Source organism: Columba livia, chromosome 2 (assembly GCF_036013475.1).
Source record: "Columba livia isolate bColLiv1 breed racing homer chromosome 2, bColLiv1.pat.W.v2, whole genome shotgun sequence".
In the NCBI taxonomy this organism is placed as follows: Eukaryota; Metazoa; Chordata; class Aves; order Columbiformes; family Columbidae; genus Columba; species Columba livia.
This window is the reverse complement of record NC_088603.1, coordinates 92,513,045-92,528,968: the sequence shown is the minus strand read 5'-3', so window position 1 is coordinate 92,528,968 and position 15,924 is coordinate 92,513,045. Positions and strand designations below refer to the sequence as shown.

The 15,924-nt window shown below is 41.4% G+C and overlaps 1 protein-coding gene across 14 annotated transcripts in view; it reads right to left on the bottom strand.

Annotated features, from left to right (window-relative positions):
- Positions 1 to 15,924, bottom strand: part of FHOD3 (formin homology 2 domain containing 3) — a 385,520-nt gene that overhangs the window by 64,410 nt on the left and 305,186 nt on the right. For 11 of the 14 annotated variants that reach the window (XM_065052812.1, XM_065052801.1, XM_065052798.1 and 8 more), the window contains 3 exons: positions 12,293 to 12,507; positions 5,181 to 5,480; positions 455 to 1,344 (listed from right to left, as the gene is read on the bottom strand). In XM_065052812.1, the coding sequence (XP_064908884.1) occupies positions 455 to 1,344; positions 5,181 to 5,480; positions 12,293 to 12,507 (1,405 nt within the window). The remainder of the gene's footprint in view (positions 1 to 454; positions 1,345 to 5,180; positions 5,481 to 12,292; positions 12,508 to 15,924) is intronic. The other 3 variants (XM_065052803.1, XM_065052804.1, XM_065052811.1) reach the window with 1 other exon arrangement.

Sequence of the window (15,924 nt, the reverse complement as noted above, 5' to 3'; positions counted from 1 at the left end):
CATGTAGGCTTTTTTGCAGGAGATTCAGTTTGATACTCTGGCCTTTCTATGTAATGATTGGGAAGATATTACCAAGTGAAGAACCGTCAAATACACAGATATGAGTCATCATGCTGTGACCTTTAGATGAATGTAACAGAAAATATTTCAGATTTTAATACCTAGCTTGGCACTCAGCTACAAACAACTTAATGTAAAATTTGTTGGTGTTCCCCTCCTGAAGTGACATCCTACAACTTGGTAGACCTGAGATAAGAGGGTAGCTTGGCACGTATGTCACCCTAGCCTCATCTCCTAGTTTCAGGCCATGGAATATCTTTCGTCATAGGCCAAGCTAGAAACACATCCAGTTTTTTCCATTGTTCTCATATAAACAACATAAATCACCTAGATCTAAGTCAGAATGAATACCAATAAAATAGCAAAATAATAGCAAGCTGAATATGAGTTGTACCTTTGTGACAGGCAGTTCCTTGGATTTAGACTCAAAGAGATGCTCCAGTTTGGAAGTGTCCACCTTAATGGGTTCCAGTTTCGACCACAGGAATTCTCTGCAGCGTTTGTTGTTTTTACACTGCCACTCAAATGGCCGTACCTCATTCCAAAACAGACGGATGGTTTTCTTCTTCTTTATAAATGCTGGCTGACCCCTGGAAACCTGGGGTGACCCTAAACCCTGAGGAGTGCTGAACAGCGGAGGAGGAGCCAATAAATTAGCAGAGGGTGGAGGTGGAGGAGGACATCCAAACAGCGGGGGAGGTGGTGGAGGAGGCAAACCCAGAAAAGAAGGCGGAGGTGGAGGAGGGGGAACAAGGGAGTCCCCAGGACCCATATCCATGTCCAACACATCTACATCATCCTCCTCCCCCAAGTCTGTAAAATCCATGTCTTTGATTTTCAGTTCTCTAGGATTAGCCATGAGCTGATCCCAGATGTAGTCAGATTCCTTCTTTGGCTGTGCTGGTGTTTTCTCGGGGACCTGTTCACTGATTTCATCTTCAGGCATGGCTGTCCCCTTGGCCAGCTCACCACTGTTGAATTTTTCTGCAAAGGCTTTCACGCTGCCTTGGTTGTCCAGATTTCCGATCTCCATCTTTTTGACACTTTCATCTTTGGCCTGCTTCGTGGCCTGAAGGATAGAGATCCTACTGGCTAGGCTAGTGAGTGACTCCTCGCTTTCCTCCGTCTCCTTCTTTTCCTCCTTCGCCTCCAGCTCCTTCTCCTCTTCATCCTTAGGCTTTTTGTTATGCGCATACAACATGTCCAGCATAAACCGCTTGTTATTGAGGATGTTGCTGCACTGCTCATTCACACCAGCATCTTGAATGGTCTGTGACCATGGACCTGCAATCACACACACACAGATGGGAAGAGTCAAGGGGCGGGAGCCGGAGCACCAAGAACATTCTTCAACCCACCAGAAAAAAATTTGAGGTATGCATGCACAATTAGTCTGAAACTGGGCAAACAGTAGCTTTGAAAATTTTGAAATAAGTGTCAATGCTGATATACAGCCCAATTTTGATGGGCTGGGAGTAATTATCAAAAAAGGAACGGTAGCAGAAAATAATCAGTGTATCTCAGGAGGGACTGTCAGGATTTCAAGGTCAGGTTTCTCCTGAAATAGGTCAGGTTCCACTTTGTACTTACTACCCCAGCAGATTCTATACAGTGCATAAATGCTCAGAACCTGTAGTAATCCAGAATGGGGCTTAAATATCATGACAATGGCACAAAATAGGTTATCTCCATACTTTTCACTTGGCCATTAACTGGTACCACCCCAGGAGCTTCCTTATAAAAGAGATCTCCACTGCCTGATGTCAAGGTCAACATGTAACTGCTTCCTGCTTCTCCTCCGTCCCTGTGGCTAGGGGAGGACACCTTTCATGTCTGGCTGCTCCTCAGACCTCCTGGCTGTGTACCTGGGCCATCTTCATAACATGGACTATCTGAATCCCAGAGCAGGCTGCATACCCAAGATGCAGCTCTCAGAGCAACTCAGCGAGTATAAGCATAAGCAAAATTTTTAAAGTTATTTCTAGGAATATGAGCACCATTATAAAAGATTTTTGAAAACACTGCTCATCAACCACTGTTACCCTCCCTGTAATATATAACGGCATTGAAAGCCTAATGGTCTTCTTCCCACACCACAATCATTTAACACATCACCATAACAAAGCCTCATCTTTCTGCCTCCTGCTTTTCTTAGCAATAACCTGCAAAATACCATGTTTGAGACAGCACCATAAATAACAAACTCTAGTGGTCAAATTGTAAAAAATAAATGATGTAAGCATCTCTTTAACTACATTCCCCTGAATATAATACTGCTAACCAATGTGGATAATGTATCTAAAAAATATGGTGCCTCTTTTTCCAGTGGCATCAGATGAAGTGATTAAACATGGACAAAAATAATTCTTTACACTTACTGTATTTCCTGCATTGGATTCCTTCTGTTCCCCATAGTCTTTATTCATTTTATTAATATATTTTTTATAAATTCTATTTCTTAGATGCATTTTGATTGCTAACCTGCCTTCCTTTTGGCCCCTTATTGTTAAAGATTTTCTTTTATATCTGTCAGTTGCCCTTCCTCTTAAACTTCCATTTTATCTTTGTTTCTCCCCGTATGCTCCCACATTTTTCAATACTTTAGAGTTCTGAACATCTTTTATGGCTTCTTTTATCAATGGAGTTGCTTTCTTACCGTGATATCTAGCTCTGTGCTCTGAGAATGCGTGCCCTTGGTGAGATCCACATCCAGGCCCTCACAACTCCTCCCCACCCTTTTAAAATAACATCACATTAAGATGCGGGGCGAGTGCCACAGTACAAAGCATGTGGACACCAATGACTCTCACCTTTATTCAGTTCAACCTCTAAACCACATTTTAAGATGAGCCCAGAGGTTTAACCATAGACAAAAGAAAGACCTTTTTGGTTGGCTGGTTTGTTTGCTTTTTTCAGCGATGGATACAACCTCTACAATGATTTCCTTCTACTTTCCTGCAGGATGCTTGACTACTTCCATCACCTGTTTATTTTTCCTTAGACTTCATCCATGAGATTGCTTTCTCACCAAAATTTGTCACCTGAGGTAGCCTCTTAGATTTATCTCTGAGCTAGTATTGCTAGACATGACTAGACAACTCCTTCCCTACACCATAGATTCTACCAAGCTGAGCCTCCAGAGGGATTTCCCCCTGCTCCAAGCCTTTCCTTCAAAGATGTTCAAGACTACTCCTAGGATCCCTCCTACAAATGCCACATGACCTACCCACTCTCTTACTTTCACCAGTTGGGATCCTCCAGGATTTAATCCCTTTGGAAAACTTCTCATCAAAATTCCCCCAGACACAATCTCTAATTTGGGCTCCCCGAGTTGGCCTCCATCTGTTCTAGCTGATCAAACATTATTGCTGTGAATACTCTTGCTGCCTTGGTGGCCTCTTCTGCTCTCCTCTCCACAGATAAATCTTTGAAATACCATTGGAAAAACAAGACTTGTTGAAAGCCAAATTCAGCAGGATGACTAAGTAAGGAGGAGTCAGCACCAAAGGCTTTATTCTGTTGTCCCTAATACATCTGGGCAGAACGAATGGGCCACCTCAGAAATGGCAAAGTGCTTGTTGGGTATGTGAGAACTACTGGGGAAAGCGCTCTCCTTTGCTTTCCCAATGTCCTCACCTACCAGAGAGCAAACAACTCACTACATGAGAACTCTTACATAGCACAACCTAATAAATCTTTGGTCCACTGGTAATGTAGATCAATTTTAAGATGTTGATTTTTTGCCAACAGGGTACATTTCTTAGCTTTTAACAAAAAGTACATAAACACACTTAGAGTGGTAACAGGTTAGTAACAGACAAGATGAGGGGAAAAAACCTATAACCTGTTCTCCCTTACTTGTACTTGGACCCTCTTGGACTATGCAACAGTGTAAAAACATCCTTCATCTGTCACACCTCCCCTCCTTTTCCTACATATATAGGGTTTAAACATGAACAGTGCAATCTGACAGTTTATCTCTGTGAGGAAATCCTTGTGATTCAGAGTCCTCACTCTTTCAGGAAAGAGCAAGACTATTTCACACTGTGAAGCACTTTTATGTTCTTATCTAGAAACTAGCAAACTTAGGACAATGCGTGCCACTGTTCAGCCCTAAGAAAACTTGGGAACCAAATGCCCTAACTACATTATGTTCCTTTACCCCCCCAAAAAAAATGGAAAAGAGTCATTAATCAACAAAGTTCAAAATTTGCCTTTTAGTCCCTCCTGCATGATGATCTCTGGTTGTTATTATTTCTCCAGGCAGCAAATTAGTTCTTAAGGTGTTTTCCAGTCAGGGCCTTTACAGGTGCCTGGTGGCATAACTGACCAGAAGCACTGGTCACTACAGAACTGGTCTTTTCCAGACAAGGTCTATTTCATGGGCCTCCTCCACACAAGCTAAAGATGGCCACAGCCCAGACCTATCTTCATCAGCTCCTTTGTATCTCTCGCTGCTTTCTGAAGCCTAAGCAAGACAGGAGAACTGGAATTAAGGAACAAAAATCCCAGCCCCCATTGCTCTTCCTCCTGCACTGAAAGGATGAGAAAAGGTATCTGAAATCCCATGAAAAATCATGTCAACCTGGACCCTTGTCTCATTGTTTTTTGTGTAGAAAACCCACATAAGTTCTCCAGGGGCTAGAGATAGAAGTCATGATAAAGAGTGGTAAAATACTGGCACAGGTTGCCCAAAGAGGTGGTAGATGCCTCATCCCTGGAAACATTCCAGGCCAGGCTGAACGTGGCTCTGAGCAACCTGATCTAGTTGAAAATGTCTCTGCTCATTGCAAGGGGTTGGACTAGATGAGCTTTGAAGGTCTGTTCCAAACCAAACTATTCTGTGATGATTCAATAGTTAATATATTAGTCTTCGGGGAAGAAAATTGTCTTGAATCAAAGGAATCCTCATTTCATTAAGGCCCTACTGTCCCTCAAACATAGAAACCCCATCAAAGTCTGTGGATTTCCAAGCAAAGAGTAGACCAGGCTTGCCCACGGTAAAGAAAGTCTCAGGCACAAAGTATTTGTTAGCTAATTAACACAACAACAAAGCTTCTCATTTAACATTTTTTTTTAACAAACAGAAACCCTTCATTATTGAAAAAACTTCACTTTACCAGTTTCATTGTCACTGGTTAACTTGTCCTCTCTCTCTTCCCTCTCTAAAGTGCTGCTTGCTGAGGATATGCTGGATGCAGAGCAGTTGTCTTTTTCATTCACTTCCTCATTCTGCCTCTCTTTTTCACTGAGTATTGCACTTTCTTCTGTCTCTCTCTCTGGTCCTTGCTCCACCTCACTCTCTGGTCCCACCTCTGTAGCCTCTATTTCCTTGGGTGTCTCCGTTCCCTGCTCAGCCTCAGCCTCCTGCTCTGGTTCTGGTTCTGTCTCTGTCTCTGGTTCGGGTTCACTGGCACTCACTGGTGGAGAGAACAAGGGGAGAAAGAGATTCACTTAACGATGGAGTCGCCTCAGGCTCACCCCTCTAAATGAGAGCCACGTGGAAGTCGTACAAGTGCCTTATGGAAAGAAAAAGAAAAAGCAAGTCCATGGCATGCTGAACATTAGGAGCAACAGACTGATGGATGTTGTGTGACGACAGCATTGCATGTGCGAGTGGCCTGGCAAACCCCCTTGCTTGCTGCCTGGAGCCAGACCACTGTTTTTATACATACTTCCGCAGCTGGAGTGTTGGACTCGCATAAGGATTTGAACAAACCAGCAGAAAATGGGCATCCCACCTGAGCACGACATTGACAACTCAGTGCCTAGACAGAGCCAGGAAGGAAGAGATCTTTTAAGAAGCAAAAAGGAGGGAAATTGTGGCTTTTGGTTGCATTTTCTTTGGGTTCTGGAAGAATTCCTTTTTTCACCTGATGAGGAACACTTCAACAAAAAAATAGAAATATTAGATTTATTAACACAGTTGAATGGCACAGTCTGGAAATGGCACTGTCACATATTTGGCTGACAAAAAAAGATGGATTTTTTTCATGCACATTTACTTCAGAATAGCCACATTAAAACTGAACACAGCTTCCAACTGCATGGCATATGATGAGCTTTTTCACCAGTTGGCATACAGCAATCACTGTTGATAGTACACTTGGTTTCTTCTTCCCTGCTTTATCACTGACAGTGAAATTAATCCATTAATCTTTAGGGGTCTCAGCTATAACAGCAGATTTTCACATGCAAATATCCTCTGCATGCTGCAAAGAAACTGAAGAGCATCCACACATATTCACATCAAGCAGCTCACAATTTTCTGAAATCTGAAATGGCCATGCAAGACTGCTAAAAATGGGCATGCATGTTAGTTCTGGTTACTTCCCAAATTCCCTCTGTACTAAATCTTGTGTTGGGTGGCTAAACTACAATGACCAAGTCATACTTGTTTTTTCCCCCCTTTTAACTATTTTTCATCACAATATTGCAAAAGAGCCTTCTGGACTTGTCATGGTCTGTGGATCACATGATATACAATGACTTTTTTCAAGAACTACAGGAACCTTTGAAGGAAAAAATGTATCACATTGGAATGCAATCCAAATATTTCAGGCCTCTAGGGAGCAGGTAAAAAGATTCACCCTAAGAAAGTATAAGCCAAAATAATGAAGGTCACAGTGTTTTCCTAAGACTATTTCATGTTGCATGCCTATCCTATTTTCTGAGACACCCACCCAAAGAATAATTATTTCTAACAATGCCTGTGCCTATCTTTACAATAACACACACATTTTAAAACTAGCTTTTGGTAATGCATCTTCAGTAGCACACTATTCCCCCTTAATTTCATATAAATTAAGCATACAAAACTGCATTTCCCCACCCCCTGATTTAACTGGAACTAAACTTCTACACTTTTGCAATTGATTTTAAATGTGTAGTTAGAGAAATAACCACACATGCACATATAATACATTAATATAAATGTACATGTATAGTCCCTGCTCATTCGAATCCCTCAAAGACGTTTTAAAACACTCCGAATTAGAAGCTTACTATTCTACCTCTTCTACACAGAGAGCAACTAAAAGATGTGCAGGTCTGCACATGCCTTGTCTTTCTAAATGTACCTTACCTATGACTGTGGCTGAGACACTGCCTACGAGAGAATCAACATTATAGAGAGCTGGCAAGAATTTGGCAAACACTCTGAATGCCACTGGTGTGTTTCTGACCACAGCTGTCAGTGCGTAGGTATAGCTCAAGAGCATTTGAATGTCAAGCCAAGATCTGACTATAACTGAGATGGAAGCTTAGGAGTCCTTCAAGAGTTCCTGGAACTAACATGGTACTGCAGCATGAAAGACTGAGCTTGTCACACTGTAATGGTCTATATATACAAATCCCATCAATTCATCCTTGAATAATGACAGTTTCGTATGAATTTTAGATGTTTCTCTCTATAGGCAAAAGCTGCCATGCAATAACCAAAAAGGTCAACTCCAGCAGCTCAGGTGCAGAAAAAGAAGCTGACTAAAACGTGGCCAGGACTGCTAATACTTATGGCACCCTTGTCATCATGAAGCAGCACTGAAGATTCAATGGAATAAAGTCAGGGTAGACATAAGAAATGCCTGAGAAAATGAGAATGTTCAAAAGAATTCTGAATACTCTTCTGACAAGGAGTATTCCACACATACCAGGAAGATACAGTAGCTTAGCAGAATCTAATACATAACAGAGTAAAGAGCAATATACAGACACAGGCTGCTCTTTGGACTTCAAAGAGTATCAAAATTTGAGCACTTCTAGAAGAAAACAAGCATATGTTGGCAGTCATTTTGACCGTCTCCCTCTTTAGAGATAATATCAACCAATCCACCTCTAACCCAAATAACTTATAAGCAGTAAGCTAAGTCCAGTAGCACTTCTTTTAAAATGTGGTTCAAAAATCAAATCTGTCAGCAAACACTAGCAATGCAACAAAGCCAGCAAGCTAGACGTGTGTCCATCACCTGCTGTTCCATTGTGTAGTCCATTGTGCTGGTATTGTTGATAAATTCTAAAGATGTTTAAAAATACACTTCTCAGTGAATGCTTGGGGGTGGCCTATTTGAAATGAGTTGGAACTTCCAGTGCTATATCTACTGGATCTGGCTTCACATCAGACAAAACACTACTCTTAAGTGGCAATGTTGCAGGTGGGAAATGACCAGGCTTTGTCCCCTGTCTTCAGGCTTCTGCTGGTGGAGAATGCAAAGACTCAGGGAAGCAAGCATGGTCTTATCAAAAAGCACCAACAGCAAAGAAGGCATTCCTGAGACATTAAAAAGTTTGAAGACGTTAAAAGTAACAGGTTTTTTTTAAACCTAATTCTTCACACATATACAGTTCTTAAAATGTAAACTGGGATTGACAGATTCAGTAGTAGAGGTAATATCTTTTCCCTTGCATATGCTATTTTTCACACTTCTCTCAAGGCTTATCTTCCACCCTGCCCCTCATTAAAACAAATGAGTGAGTCAAGGTTTTTAAATGAGCAGAAGTTTTACTTGCAATTGAATTAGTCAGGAGGAGGAGAATTGAATGTGGCCTTAAGGACTAATTTTTGAGTCACATACTCACTTTTTGTTTCTGCCAGAACTTAATCTCTAAAAACATATTATTGGAAAAAAGTGCAAGGACTTCTTGGAAGAATGAAATCTCCCAAAGAAGCTGTGTAACCTCATCACTAAAAGAGACAGTAGCATGGTCCCTCAATGAACGTGTAAAGATTGCATTGTTTTGAGAGACGGTGTAATCTGCATCTTCTGACATTTTCCAGACTTAGTCATGTAAAGCCCTAGTGACTTGATCTGCTATGATCTGATCAGATCTGGCAACAGCCCTCTTTTGAGCGAGAGGTTAGAGCAGCAAGCTGCTCTCTTCTGAAACACCTGGCTACAAACTTGTAATGCTATACAGGGACATGGAGAGAAACAACTTTGCTTTCAATACTCAACTATAAACGAACTCTGAAGCAGACACAAGATGTTGTATCCCTAGTACCTGCTGATAAGACCTCAACCCACCAGTTCTATAAGCCCTTGAAGAGAACAAACAACCCTCCGGGCCCATATCTGATCCCCTGCCAGGGTAACAGATGAGCCAACTGCATCTTCATCTATTTTCTCTACTCCCTACTTGAAGCTGGGAGATACAGATGTTAAGTGTCTCTTGAGTATGCATACAGTAAGTCTGAAGATGGCTATGCCTATCCAAGCCCTCTTGGTTCAATTGTTCAGGCATTGCCTTAAGTTGTTATCTCCCTTCAGTTCCTGAAGCACAGGATTCCTCTTGCTGTGAATTCAGCAGGGACTCTCTCTTCTCCTCCACCCCATCCCAATCTTTTCTTCCTCTTCCTTGTGATGGTAAAACCTAGCACAGAGTGATCACCAGTAGGGAACTGGCTCTTTCTTCAAGTCAGAAATGATCTTTCTTCATCCCCCTCCCCAGTTCGTTCTCTGACGTTCTGTACTGTGGTTCCTTTGGCTCTACAACTGGGGCTGCTGTGGCCTCACTGCACTCTTATGCTCTGGTACTTCTCCATCTGCTGAGATGGTTTCACTGGTCATACTTTAGGCAATATTTGAAACTCGCTCAGCTACATATTTATTCAGAAGGTTTCCTACTGTCCAGAATGTGTACTTGGGCTGGCCTGCTTACTTCCCCAAGTGCTAAAAAAGCTGCTCTTCTCAGAGAAGGGTTCATCTCCAATTCCTTTGTGGACTGACTTCAGAGATGTCTTGGTTATTGTTGCTCTCCTTTACTGCACATGTGCACTTCATAAAATATTCTCCAATGAAATGACAAAAGAGGAAGTAGCGTCTCTGAAAAAAAAAATTAACTTCCATTTTGCAGTTATGGGACTGCCTTCATTTCCTCTGAATGCCATACTCCAAATGTTTACAAGAGTAAGTCTTACAAGACTTGATTACTCTAGTGGAACCAATTGTTTTATATGAGAAAACACTTCAGCTCAGCAAGTCCAGATTTTTATATGGGCTAAAGATACTGAGACGTTTCACAGCGTGGGACAAGGTTCCACAGACAAAATCCATTTCCGTCTTAAGCTCAGTAGACACTGGAAGGCCAAAGGATACTTCAGCACAAAGAGCATAAAATAAAATGACGTATTGTTTTGTTAGTAGAGGAACACACTTCCTCTTTGACTTCAGGTTCTGAGTTCTGCAGACGAATATCACACATCCATTAACACTGTTCTTGCAGAGTCTCTGGAGTCTCCTATGCACAGAACCAAGGAAGTGTTTTCCTTCCACAGTTTTATTCTTGCTTGGGAAGATGGTGACACCCCTGTTCAAAGCAACTGCTTGGGGTGCAAGTAATCTGGGTTCTGTCCATGGCTCTAATTCAGCTTTCCTACAACTGGTTTAAGCAAGTTAACGCTTCAGTTTCTCCCTCTTTTAAGTGAGATTCATCACATTTATAAAGGACAGTAGAAGCTGAGATTTTAATACATTATGGAGCATAAGGAACTCAGACAACAGTCTAGAGGCCATCGCACAAAATCTTTAAATAAGCCTGCCTGTTGTTGACTGATATCCAATAATGTGGCCACCTGCAGATGAGCAAGCCTGCCCTGCCCACATACTCATTTCTTCGTATGACCTTTCCAATGCTTCTGGTAGGCCTGGAAGTGCGGTCCTTCCTCACACACAGCTCCCACTGAAGTCTGTAGATTTCAGGCCCCTGTTCTGGTGCTGTCCTGGCCACCTGTCTGCAGCTACCTATGGCTGGAGGCTCCCCCTGCCCCAGCCATATATTCTCTCCTCATAGTCCATTTGCCAGGATTCCAGGTGACGCCCTCTGATGCCTACTGGTATTGCCAGGAGCTTTAGTAGAGGTGTCCCCCCATCCACATGGTGGTAGCTTTGCCATATTCTGGCTGCCTGAAGTTGCCCCGTACACCTGCTCTAAATGCGTTCTCCAAATGGATTGTGCTGCTCCATTTCATGCCGTAATTTTTTTTTTTTAATGCTTCCAGGAGAAATATGTTAAAATAATCACCATAACAGAGATACCTGCTCCCTACCCAGCTCTGAAATCCTAATGGTGGAAAAATTCAGCTTATTTGCTCTAAAAGCAATAGTGCACTCCAAAGAAATGGGCATCTGGATGTTTCTGAATATCAGTGTTATAGGAAAATACTCATGTTTTCGAAGTTCAGATGGTTCCATTGAGACTTTTAAGGTGCCAGACAAGAAAACTGTGAATATATTTGGAAAAATATATAAATTCTAATTAAAGAAACTTCATTTACTTAGTATGGTGAGGACAGACATATTCAATATTTAGTATTTGTAACTTTTTCTTAAATTGCCTTGCTTTATAGCATGCTACCAGCCATAACAATAAAACCAAGCAGTGCAAGTTACAAATGCATTTATCACCAAGAACACATAGCAGGAAATCACATAAAAATTATTGTGATAATTCACCTTCGACATGCATTCTAGCTCCCGATGTTAATGCAACATCCTGTGGTGCAAATATAAATCTGTATGGTGGGTGTTTTTCTGAGGACTGAAGGAGGGGCACATGAGGCAAGTGGCAGAATGACGTGCACACACAGAAAACATTGCTCTGTACACCAATAAATTATATGACAGCAAACCAAGCGTGCAAACACTAATTATACTTTCCTTCTTACTAATCGTCTGTGGTCTCTTTTAAGTCCTTTACTACTTGTGCTACAATTTTAAGAGTTTTTGTTGGTGTTAAAAATAACCAACACACCCTCCCTGCCTTCAATTCAAGACCTTTTCTGTTTGTCCCATTCAGCCTGTGCTCTGCTGGAAGGTTATTACAATCTTGGCATTCATCTGTTGCATTTATTTCAGAGAATCCACATAAGCAAAATCTGTTGGCAGGAACATTGTTGGTTTAGTATTCAGTAACTTCTAATACATAAGGAACATGATGCTAAAATTAAGACCCTCTGTATGCTGTATTTTCCAGTTATTCCATTCTAATAGCAACAGACAATGATAACATAAATCATAGCAACAATCAGCAGAGTATTCTTTGCTCAAATAGACTAGAAGACATCCAAATCTACACAAAAAAAGGAAAATTCAGGAAGACAGCATGAAACAATATAAGATCCTTTACTTTGCCACCTCCGAGGTTATATGCTTAGATTCATGCATCAAAAATCACTGCTAGCCTGAGAGAAACTGTGATAAAACCAATTGCTCTTTCCCCTGCCCTCCTTTTCACTTACCTTCTGAGGGCTGAGGGGTCTCACCAGGGGTAGACGGGGTCTTCAGCTCTTCCTGGGACTCTATGGATGCTGGGCTGACACACTTGGGTACAGGTGAGGGTGGGGCTGAAGGCGACCTCAGGTTCAAGGACAGCTCGCTCCTGCCTCGGCTTAAGCTCCGACTCTTCAGCTCCTTTTCATACTCCTCCGCTGCCAACCTCTCCAAGTATTTGTATCTGAAAGTTGAATTCCAGAGGGTTTCCGTAAAGAAAAAGAAATCTGTGGCTGACGCTTGTTTATGGATGAAACACCTGCAGAGAATAAGCCGGCTTCCTGACACACAAGGGGTACGGCACTAAACTGCTTGCCTGGTCAATCTGCCAGAAATCCCACACTAAAGCAAAGACTATTGCCCTGAAAAATGTTAAAATGCTCATGACAAAACAAAAGCAAAAACCAGCAAAGTTAAAGAGTCCTTAGATACATTATTGCGTCTGCATAGCCTTTCTCCTTTTGGAAGCATTTGTCTCTCCTCCTTTTCACCCTCCTCCTTCTCCCAGCCCTCCCTCTCCCAAAACTAAACTGGGAGAGAAAAAAAAAGACAGAAAGGAAAAAAAATCCCAAGCCAGAGCCCCTTAATACTGATGCAAATAGCCAAAGTCTGAGACTTGCTGCAAGGAGAGGAAAATGGTTCAGTGAAGCAGACAAAAACAGATCTCCCTGAAAATAATACCAATAATAAACGTTTGGATTGACTATCTAGAGCCTCTGAACCTGCTTCTATTTGCTCTGAGAGCAATGCACTGGAATTCACTTTGTTCTCTCCAGAGTCTACAATGGAAAGTTTTCTTTTTTTTTTATTCTAAAAAATTTCTCTGCCGGACTCAGACATCCAATAGCTTGGACCTGACGTCACATGTAGTTTATTCATCAAAGTCACTTTAAAAGAACAAAGATACATCTGTTTTGCATTTTAGGCAGGCAGAACTCACTAACTGTTTATTAAGACCAGCTACCAATCATATTCTTCATAGTGTGCTTTATACATTTCGACCAAAATAACTTTGAATTATGTGCCTCTTCCAGATGTCTGCTAATTTTATCCACTATTATTTGCTAAGGAATAAATTCATGAACACAGCTGGATCGGGCTTTAGACTGTTTGTCTTACCCACAAGTGAACTGTTAAACAGGTTAATGAAGACTACTGCTTACGTCCCCGAAACACTGTAGTTGTCCTCCTATAACCCACTGTTGTAAACACTTCGCAACAGGGAACACCTCTCCTCCCCTCTTCTGCCTCACTGACAGCCCGAATTATTGTACAAGGGTGCATTAAAAGCAGGCAGGGTAAAGAAGTCAGCCATATGAGGTAACAAACATGCTTAGGACATATGGTAGACACACACGCATGCACATTTGCAAACATCCATATAGAGCATAAAAACATGTATTTGAAGAGCAGTCCCTGTGTTTTCAGAGGCAATTTGCTTTGTTGCAAACAGCAATAATGAAGAACAAACTCATTTTCTTTTATTCCTTCAGAGGTATGCACAGGCTTTGAACAAACCCTGCAAGAAAAAGAACCCCTACAGACTCTGGATGAAAATATAACAAGCCACATACTTGTATGGTTATAAAATAGGAACTGTTTACAGTTCCAACATGAAGCCAATTCTCAAGAATGATTTTTGCCTTTTCAATAGAGGAGAAAGACTTTTGCTGGCATTAGCATAATGTTTTGTTACAGCTCATGAAGCCTGTCTTTCTTTTAACTTTGGTCACTTACGTATTGAGCCTTCCGCCTCCTCACAAGTAGAGCAGATGGGACTTCAGGCTCATAAAGAGCCTTTCAGATTGACCACTTAGCTCCAACAGGTACAGCCCAGCTGGCTGCTGCCGCTGAGAAGGGTTCTGCAGTTTGCCAAGAGACTACAACAAAGATCTGGATGGATCCCTCTATAAATGGGGGACCTACAATGTTTTATTGTTCTCAGCTCTTTTTTTTTTCAGCTGCTTTAACATTTTGGCTCCCGGAGTTGTGTGCTGCATGGCCAGCCAGTAAAGCTGAGTACTATCACCAAGATATGCCTTCTCAAAATATATCTGTTTATTATACTGAAAGAAAAAAGGGAAACAAAACAGCAAATCTCATGGCACCACATCAGCGTAACTACTTAGGAAATGGGAAGCTTAATAAGTAGATATAGCAATTTAACTGATATTAAATTCACACGTCATAAATGACATTTATTTAGAGTTTTTCCGTTGTTTCTGCTCAATGTCTTAACAGCGAACGAATGCCAGCATCAAATACACAAGGTCTCTTAAAGACCAAAATCTGAAGGTGTTGAAAGGTGGAGCTACCGCCCCTCTGTTGCAATTAGTTTCTCCACTACAGGACTGATGCATTGCCCTGGTATATATCACCTTTAAACCATGGAAACCTGCAGCTATCATCATGCCCATGCTGACTCTACTTAGAAAGAGCCAAAAAATTGTGGGCTATCCATTTTGTATGCCTCATGAACATGACATTCCACTTACCATTTTCAGGTGGACAAAAATATCATTTTGAATTCTCTAGGTCTCTGAGCAGTGCCCTGAGCATGACTTAAAATGTCTATGTACCAGCAAAGCTACCAGGCTGAGAGCATTTGAGCTGTATATCATATTAGAGAGGGCTTGGGAGCGCACCTTTGTGGGGTTACTTTCGAACCACAACTGGAAAATACAAAACGAAGCGAAGTAAAAGAGGCCTCAAATCATCAAACAGCAAAATAACGTGAAAAGAATGGCACCATGTTACACTCAGATGCCTTGAAACTGCAGGAATATTTCTCCTTTATACTGAGGCCAACCCAGAGTCATTGGAAAAGTGGGTGCTCAAGGGTGACACAATAGCACACAGAGTGCTCCAAAGATTTTACAGAATTTAGTCAAACCAGTGCTTTTAACAGAGCCTTTCCTATATGCTCAATATTATCAGCTCCTGCTTTTCCAAACTGATATGAAGGAAAAGTACAATTCAGATTTTAGCTAGAATTTTAGCACCTTGGATATAGCATTTTCTTATAACTCTTGCATTCTGTCAAAACAAGTCAACCTTCAGCTTACTGTAGGAAATGAAACTTCATTTGTGCAAAAGTGTTTGTTAAAACAAAAAAAACTTAGAGAAGACAAACGTAATGGGCTACTGATGTGAGACTTTGCTTGCAGAAGAGTTCTCCAATATTCATGTGCTGTCAAAGCAAACATATGTCTTTCCTCCTTATGAGGAAGAACAGATAGTTTAACATTTCAATTCAAAAGAGCCCTAAGGATAATGACACATTCCTAATAACTAGTGAAATCGTCTCCGATTGCATAGCAGTGACGTCCCTCTGGTGAACGCTTCCCCAGAAATACTCCAATTCACTTTCCATGTTCCCTTACAACTTGAAAGTGCTGGAGAGTTCATTTCTAATTTGTTTCAAATCTTGCTGACTATCATGCTCACTGCAAAAGGTTTTACTCAGTTAAGATCAGTGTATGATGCTTATGTGCTCAGTCGCATTTCATTTCAGAAAATGCTTTACACTATTCATGATAGTTTTGGCTTGAAGGACAAAAGAAAGCCTATCCACATTTTCTTACTCTTAGAGTTGTCAAAA